We start from the raw sequence: 9,205 nt of genomic DNA, 5'->3' as shown, positions 1-9,205 counted from the left end.
GTCCAGTACCTTAATCGCTAAGCTACAATTTGCAAAAGGCAAATATACTTTTGGGCTTCATGAATAAAGTGTCTGTTTTATTAGCAGAAACAGTAAAAAGCTACTGTTGACATTGAAAATACAATAATTAGGTTCATTAAGTGAAGATGAAGATTCCTCTTGACTCTTTAAGGAGAAACAGAGAAATGGCCATTAAAATGGTAAGAGTGCTTGTCTGCAGCAAGACACTGTAAGAAGACCAGCAGTTACATTTTCAGCATTTAGCTAGCTAGCTAGGGTTAAGGGCCTTGCTCAGGGGCCCAACAGTGGCAACTTGGTGGTGGTGGGGTTTGAACTGGCAACCTTCTGATTACTAGTCCAGTATCTTTACCACTGAGCTATCACTGCCCAGCAAACTCAACTGATTAATAAGGCAAAATTCCTTTGATAAACTGATTTTATTGTTTTGAGTATGTATACAAGTACGTATATGTGTATGTGACAAGGAAATCATACAACAGGTAATATTAATTAAATTAAAAACAACAAGTACTTTGTTTAAATAATTTATAAAAAAACATGCAATATCAGGTGCATAATGGAATAAATTAAGAACATTTTTCTTTATTGGTTATTAGTGCTACTGTAATACTGGCCTAACATGCTGGATCTGGACTGGATTTTCCACCCCCTTTCACAAACTGTGTGAGGATAGTTGTCAGTACTGGACCAGCATTGCTATACAAATTTTCCATATCAATATCACATTGCAAATAAAAAACATCCTTAGCAGAAACAGGTGCAGACTAAGTTAAGTCACTTAGGTTATATAAGCCTATGTTCATTTATTTAAGTTTGATGAAAAATCTATTTTGTAAACATTATACCATAAAATAAAAGGGAATAAATCAAGCTTGCATGTACAGTATGTACAAAATCCACTTCCAGAAAAGTTGGGACATTTTGTAAAATGCAATAACTGACTCGAATACAAAGAAATGACTTTTGATGTTTTGGCTGACCAGCTTGATTGTTTTTGTTTTTGGAAATATAATCAAAATTTAATTTTGATACCTGTAACACACAAAAAAGTTGGAACATTGGCAAAATAAGATCCCTTTAAAATGCTCCACAATAAGCAGATGGATTGGTTGGATTTGCTGAGTGGCGCCATATTCACAGGCTGATAATGGGATTCAGTGGGTTTTAATACAATTAAGAAGTTGTAATTAATATGTAGGGTGATGTAACTAAGTGGTAAATACGCCTCTGTCCTATCTTTTTTGATTGTGTTGAAGGCATCAAATTTACATTTTTTACATTTACATCTTTAAATGTACAAAATACAATTACAGTTAAATAAGTAAAAACATTAAAACCTTTTCATTAAATAAATAAGTTAAATAAAATGGTAAGAATTTTAATAAATCCCAGTTTTACTGCATTTTACAAAATGCAAAATGGGGTTTGTGTGCATGGTTTCTGGTGCATTCATGTGCAATTATGTTTAAGGCATATATGTTGTTGTGTTTTTCCTCTTAAAAAGCAAAGTTTAATATGTTTACTCTCCATGTGTGCTATATGCAAAACATTTAATATGCAGGAATAAGAAGCTCAGCAGACAGAGACCATCCGTTCAGGTACAGCGAACTGACAGGTGCTGGGTGGGGTGAAAACTTCAGGGTCACTGATACCCAGCTTTAGGTCAAAAAAGCGAGTGGAGGTGGTCACGCTGCTGTTCTTGGTGTAGGTCTCGTGCACAGGGTAGCAGTCCTTCAAAGTATACACACCCACCCAGGTCTCATCTGTGAGGACAACACAAATTATGATATATTAATACATATGTGCTTCTTGTAACTTTTTTTTGTTAGTTGTGATAGTTGGTTGTTTTGCACCCAGAAGTAGAATGAGAGGCTATGCCACAGTTTACAACCTGGTACTGATACAAGGGTGCAGGTAGAAAATGGAAAAACATGAGGGAAAAAGACATTTCATTAAAAAAATTTTACCTCTACAGGCTTACAATTAATTATGTTTAATAGTTAGATGGTTCTTAACCTCCTGTGCAGAAGGACTACTCATAATGTCCACTGGATTCAATCCCAAATGACTCGCGACAGAAGGCGAAGTGCACTAATTATACTGTGGATGCGCTTATTGCAAATCTTTATATAGGAAACCTATGTCATAAGAACCACTTACCTTTGCGAGCCGGTTTTCGGTCAGACCACTCCTGAACCTCGATCATGTCTCCAGGGCCGCCAATAAAATACTGATCTTCATACGTGGAGTTCATTGGGATGTCATACGGATCCCAGGCCTCCGTTAAATTGAGCTTAGCACAAGTCTTGGTGACTTGTTCAATCTGAAAATACACCCCACTTTTGTACAAGTAGATGTACTCAAAGAACCTGGAGAAAGAGAAGAATTGTGAGTCATAAAACACAGGAACAATCTTAGGTCACAAGATCACAAGGTGTTCGATAACATAATCTAGTATTGTCATCTCTACAAACCCTGTTTCTTTTTCATTTTGTAAACTGCAGTAAAATCAAGAATGGTACCTTCACACACATGCAAGTCACTCATGCAATAAGTACTGTCACACCCCATACCATGATGTTTCTTTTCCCAAAAACAAGCTGAAATGTGGACTCATCTGATCAGAGCATATTTCCACTGTTGGTCCATCTGAGATGAGCTTGTGCCCAGAGAACTCTTCTGCAAATTGATGTGTGTATTTTTTTTCACATAATAGACATTCAGGTTGCATTTCTTGATGCAGTGGTGGACCGTCTTATGTGGCAATGGTTTTTAGAAGTACTCTTTGTTAGCAAAAACTGAGCCTTTAGTGGATCCTACTTTTATACCCAATTTATACCCAAAAGTGCACCTGCTTATTGTGGAATGTTTCAAAAAGGCATTACAAATTTAAAATGTGTCTATTTACAAAGAACAATTAAATTGGGCCAAAACACCATTCTTTACTTTGTAGTTGTGTAAATTAAAATAATGGTGCAAGAGAATGAACAAATGGCTTTATGTATTTTGTAATAACAAAGTGTATATAAAATAATAGAAGCAGGATGAATGTAGACTCGTACTTTTTGCAGGGTGTGTGTCCGGTTTTCTGCTCCAGTAATCTGATGCGCTGGTTCGGTGCGTCGTATGAAAGTGTTACTCTTGTATTTCTGCCTGTACTGTGATCATATTCTACAGATCGACCCTCCCATTGTACAGGAGCTAAACACGGCTGCACCGGCTCACCGAGCGAGCTTCTCGTTAATAAAAACACCAGCAGAGTAAAAACAAACATTGTGCAAATCTCGCCACAATAAACGGTGCGGTATATAATGGAAGAAGCGCGTCTGCGCAGGCGCGGAGCCGCACTGATGTAATAGAGCCCGAATTAACGGCCGAATGAAGCCGACAGCGACCGATTAAAGCCGAGAGCGACCGATTAAAGCCGAGAGCGACTGATTAAAGCCGAGAGCTACCGATTAAAGCTCCCCATAGGACTGATGGAAGAGCAGAGGCGGTTTAATGATGACGGGTTTTAACCTGTCACTGTACATCCAACCACAGAATTACTGCCATCATTCATTTATTCATTAGTCTATATAGTCCCCTTTTTAACATGGTTTATTTTAATTATGGGATGCCTATGGGATCTATCTATCTATCTATCTATCTATCTATCTATCTATCTATCTATCTATCTATCTATCTATCTATCTATCTACTGTTTAATACGCTTTTTGATAGTAATTGCATTTCACAGTTAATATATATATATATATATATATATATATACATACTGTATATATATAATATGTTTTATTTTTATTTTATTCTACCCTTTTTTATTTACTCTATTTACTGTACTTACACTGTACTGGAGCTGCTGTAACACTCGAATTTCCCCCATGGGGATCAATAAAGGAATCTTATCTATCTATCTGTCTGTCTGTCTGTCTATCTATTGTTATTGTTATTTGTATTATTATTATTATTAGTTTTATTACTAGTAGTATTAGTATTATTATTATCATTAGTAGTAGTAATAGTAGTAGTGTTAGTATACATATTATTGTGTTATTAATAGTATTAGTAATACTTTTATTAATATTATTATTGGTATCATCATCATTGCCATTACTAGCATTGTTATTATTATTTTTATTATTATTATTATTATTATTATTATTAAGTCCCAATACTATTAATACATATGAAGTGTTTGTTTTTTTACAATATTGAGTTAAAGAAGCAGACTGAAACATAGCAAACAATTGTTGGAGGGTTCGAGTATAAGGCTGCAGAACAACACTGTTACAACTCCACCTGTAATAACACAAGCTCTCTTTGCTTTGCTTTTATTTCTTTACGTTTATTTATAAACGCTCTTTTGTATACGAGTAGTCCAGACTTTAGTCCACTTGAAGGCAGCAGTGCATCACTTTGTTTTGTTCTACCAGAAGAACCAGTAGAAGCAGAAGGAGCTCTGAACGTGAACGCTAGGTGGCGATGTTTCAAACCTGACCAGCTTCATGCGTTTGCTTTTCTTCTTCACGTCCAACATGGTGAAGCCTCAGCGTGGAAACTCTCAGTCTATATCAGAAACGGTTCAAGATAAAATGGTGGAGTCCAGTGATGATGAAGGACCTGAGCAGGTCGCTTTTGATGAGTCGAAAGCAGCAGCTCTGAAGAGCGTTAAAAATGCTCGGGATTCGGTTAAACGGTATTTATCTCATCTGTTCTGATCAAGCTAGCTCACGTGTTAGCGTGTTGCTGTGGATTCTATCCCAAATGACTCGCGACTGAAGGCGAAGTGCACTAATTATACTGCGCATGTTCTTATTGCAAAGCTTTATGTAGGGAACCTAGCTAGTGCGGTAGGGGGGAAATAGAACTCTCAACCCTGCCATTAAAAACACCACGTTATGTTTACATTAATGTAACGTTACAAGTTGGCAATTATAAAAATATGAATAATTTTTATATTTTAATAAAATATAAATGTAATTGTGAATTTTTGTATCTTATATTTGCTTCACAGCTTTTCCAGTGGTTTTATTGTTATACATAAGGAGTTCATAACTTAACGTAATAGTTAATGATTTGCACACAAGTATTCATACTGCATATAGTGTTTTCTGTAATTTTAGGATTTTATTTTTTAATTAGAAATTTAAATGTGTTTTTTTATTAAAGTGGATTTCACTTTTTTTTCACGCACACTGATTTTAGGTTGTATTGCCATTCATAATCAGTATTATGAGAATCACCCAGTTTGTTTGTTTATTAGGATTTTAATGTCATGTTTTACACTTTGGTTACATTCATGACAGGAACGGTAGTTACTCATTACACAAGGTCACACAAGGTTATATCGAACACAGTCATGGACAATTTTGTATCTCCAATTCACCTCACTTGCATGTCTTTGGACTGTGGGAGGAAACCGGAGCACCTGGAGGAAACCCACACAGACACGGGGAGAACATGCAAACTCCACACAGAAAGGACCCGGACCGCCCCACCTGGGGATCAAACCCAGGACCCTCTTGCTGTAAGGCGACAGTGCTACCCACTTAGCCACCGTGCCGCCCCCACCCAGTTTGTTTTGGACTGTGTTCGTATGCTATCCTGATACTAAAATATCAGTCATTTAAATAACATGTACAGATTATAAGCTTTACACAGTACCTACACATTTCCAGGTCTATGGATTTCACAAGGTTTAAAAGCAATTTTAAATATCTGATGGATTATGTTTTACACTGGCAGAAAGGAAATCAGCTCCTCCAGACTCTGCTATAATTATTTACTGTAACATATTTTCACTGCTGACTTGCAAACCTTTAAACTCTCTTCCACTTTGCTGACTCTGCCCATGTCACCATCCATCAGTACAGCCATCTGTAAATGTAAATGACTCTACAGCTACTGTTAACATGTTAATGATTGTATTAGAATGTGTTTATGATATCTAGTTCAGGTACAGCTAAGACAGACTTTTATACTTTACCTGTTTAATAATGTTGTGTGGCATTCTGAGATGAAGTGTTCACCAGATTATAAGACAATCTCTGAAATGTAAGAAATGACACCTGTGCTGTGTTTACTAGGGACAAGGAGTTACTGAAGGAGAAGAGACGAAAAAGACAGGAGTTTTTTCAGGAGCAAAAGGTACATAAAAAAGCATCACAGTTCACAGATATAGCTAATTTAATCAGTTACTGCTTTCTAATTGTAAACTAATGTTGGTAAATTAGACCTAAACAAACTGTGTGAGTGATTTATGCAAATACTTACGAAATATTATGAATAACACATAATTTCTTACATTTTAAAGAAAAACAGACTTTTGCCAGAAACTCTTTTAGAAGAATTGGACACAAAGGCGCAGAAGTAAGTGCTTGTATTGTGCTGAATATGTGACCACACTTGCATATTTTTTACTTTGATTTTCTTTTTGCTATAGTCATTTGGTTTATGCGTTTTTGTTTTTTAGACGGAAGTTAACACATTCTGATGCAGATAATAATAGTGATGATGATGATGAGAAGGAGGAGGAGCAAGTGAAGGTGACCAAACCAAAGAAAGTGCAGAGAAGGTAAAGTGGACTGGTTTACTATGAAATGAGTGTTAGCTTTGTTACAAATTTGACATTATTGAATAGGCATGTGTTGATGCAGCTTGTGTGAGAGGAAATAATTCCAAAAATGGAAAGTTATTGAACAGACAATCATTTCCCATGAGTCACATGATGTCTTGTGATTGTTGGTGGGGAGATATGGTAGAATAATATGGTAAATACTAGACTTATCCTAACAAAATGACCATTTTATCATTATGCCACCAGAGCTGTGTGTGACCATTCAGCATACAGGACTATAAAGTCTAAAGCAATGTGCATATACAGTATGTCCTCATGTTGCACAGATTAAACTGTAATCATGTTGTTTACTTTAGATTGCAGGCTAACTGCAGTGTGATGAGACTGAAGGACGACTCTACTGATACCTCACTACAAAAATCAGCCATGGACTTCATCCAGTCAAGACTGTATGGTTCAGGAAGCCAGAGAACCACCAGTAAGAAGAATAACTTCCCAGCAATACCCCCACATACCTACATAATATGATATAAGGAGTCGTCTGATCATTGTTTTAATGTTTAGCTTTTTAGTCTTTAAAGCTTCAGTACGTTCAGTAATGTGTCCTTAGTGTTGCTTCAGGAAGGGCATCTGCTGTGGCAGTCCTTAACGGGAGCAGGCGAAAAGAATCATTCAGTGTTGCTTACCTGTGAAATCTTTTTTAGATGCTGAGTTTCTGTCACTGGAAAAGAAACGGGGTCTCAATCAAGGAGCTGCTGTGCAGTTTGTTAATAAGAACTGGGGTGAGTGTAAGATTTCATTTTTACAAGGTAGTGATGTTGTATGCTGCTTTTTAGACAAGTCTACATTTGCATGATGAGTTGACCTGAATAGGCAGAATTCACAGAATTCATGCTTGGCAAACTGTCTTTTTTAAGTTGTAGTAGATATGTAGCAGTGCCAGTTAATGTCACCAACCACAGACCAGTGTGTGTATTGGAAAAAAATGCCAAAACAAACAGTAGCTCTAGGATCCAGGGTTCAAATTCCCAGTGGTGCTATCAGTCGGTCAGGCATCTTTATACAGACATGATTAGCTTTGTTTTGGGTAAAGATGGCCTAGGCCCTGTAACGGAAAGGTGGCCTGTCCATTTGCGCCCAGTGATTCCGGGAAAGCCAGACCCGTCGTGACCCTGACCAGAATAGTGGTAGTAAAACATGAAAATAAAATAAAATTAAATCACTATTTTTACTGGATAGTTAAATCCTGTAAAAGCATCTATTAATTAAGTTTGTGTGTTTGTCGATACAGGAAAGGATCAGAAGGCCAAAGCAGAAAAGTCCAACAAGAGGTTCATTCACAAACGCAAGCTCCTCGCCAGCTGAGTGTGCTGATGTTTACCAGGACGTTTTTGGAGTGAAGACATGATCGAGACGGCCGGCTCCTGTTGTTGCTGTATATTTCAGTCAGTGCTGATGAACTTCCTGGTCTCTAAACCAAACACTGAGTCCCTGATCCCGACCTACTGGAGAGAAACGCTTCATTTGATCATGGACGGGGGCTTGTGGCTGAATAAATGCATCATTGACGTTTAACGCCACAAAACCAGCACAAGCTGAAATTAAAATGTTTTTTTTTTTTCATATCTTAAGCTTCTGTCAATGTTTAAAAGATGTTATTTGTGGCCTGACACGTATGTAAACAGAACATTATATGGGAAGCATGCTATTTTCTCACTCACCAGCCATGCCTGAACAGGAAAAGGCCTTCCCTAAACTGTTGCTGCAAATTTAGAAGCTCATCAGTTCCTTTATATAATCGATTTGTTATACCCGTTAACAACTGTTGTGGCTGAAACACATAAATTAATTAATTAAAAGGTGTGTCCCAATACTTGTGTCCATATAGTGTATTATCTGCTCAGGATCTTCTCCCACTGCCAGACTGGACAGAGATCTGGACAAACTGTATCTACATTGTAGGTATGGACAGTAAATTTACATAAAAGGTGAAATGGTGTTTATTCTACAGTATGGAAAAATGAAACCCAACATTTAATATGCAGCAAATCATCATACATTTACAGAAAAATAAACATTCAAAATGACTGGGATTGAATTCTATATTAAAATTGCTCAGACAAGCTCAACTTTCACCTTCCAGACACATAAATTATGGTAAACAAACTGGCAGAACCTTCTGGAGCAGCACTGATGTTTTCTGTAGCTGCTAATCATGTACAACATTTGTTGAATGATTGTTTTACCACCGCTTTGTTCTTTTCAGGGTCACAGTGGGTACGATTCACTGGGCGAAAGGTTGGAAATACTCTGTACAGGTCGCCAGTCCATCACAGGACAAACACACTCGGGGGCAATTTTAATATCTCCTATTAATTTGACTGCTTGTCTTTGAACTGTGGGAGGAAACCCACACAAGCACAGGGAGAACATGCAAACTCCACACAGAAAGCACCAGCTGGGAATCAAACCCAGGACCTTCTTGCTGTGAGGTGACAGTGCTACCCACCAAACCACAGATCAAACATAAGAGAGAACGAATTTGATTTAATTGTGGGTTTAGCCTATTCAGGTCATGCCACATCATCTTAAACTGATTAATTG

General features: G+C 37.2%; 2 protein-coding genes across 2 annotated transcripts; one reads left to right on the top strand and one right to left on the bottom strand.

Moving 5' to 3' along the window:
• Positions 1 to 1,411: 1,411 nt before the first annotated feature.
• epdr1 (ependymin related 1) lies at positions 1,412 to 4,561 on the bottom strand. The gene is made up of 4 exons (XM_062992843.1): positions 4,455 to 4,561; positions 3,084 to 3,254; positions 2,182 to 2,390; positions 1,412 to 1,784 (listed from the first exon to the last, which is right to left on the bottom strand). The coding sequence occupies exons 1-4, from the start codon at positions 4,559 to 4,561 to the stop codon at positions 1,594 to 1,596; spliced, it is 678 nt and encodes a 225-aa protein (XP_062848913.1). The 3' UTR covers positions 1,412 to 1,593.
• On the top strand, positions 4,558 to 8,474 carry nol7 (nucleolar protein 7). The gene is made up of 7 exons (XM_062993850.1): positions 4,558 to 4,720; positions 6,111 to 6,171; positions 6,338 to 6,393; positions 6,497 to 6,598; positions 6,958 to 7,079; positions 7,306 to 7,383; positions 7,893 to 8,474. Exons 1-7 carry the CDS (start codon positions 4,560 to 4,562, stop codon positions 7,964 to 7,966), a joined length of 654 nt encoding a protein of 217 aa, XP_062849920.1. The 5' UTR covers positions 4,558 to 4,559; the 3' UTR covers positions 7,967 to 8,474.
• The last annotated feature ends 731 nt before the right edge of the window (positions 8,475 to 9,205 follow it).

The sequence above is a fragment of the Trichomycterus rosablanca genome, chromosome 4, assembly GCF_030014385.1.
Source record: "Trichomycterus rosablanca isolate fTriRos1 chromosome 4, fTriRos1.hap1, whole genome shotgun sequence".
NCBI lineage: Eukaryota > Metazoa > Chordata > Actinopteri > Siluriformes > Trichomycteridae > Trichomycterus > Trichomycterus rosablanca.
Note: the sequence above shows the minus strand (reverse complement) of the source record. Positions and strands in the feature narration are given on the sequence as shown.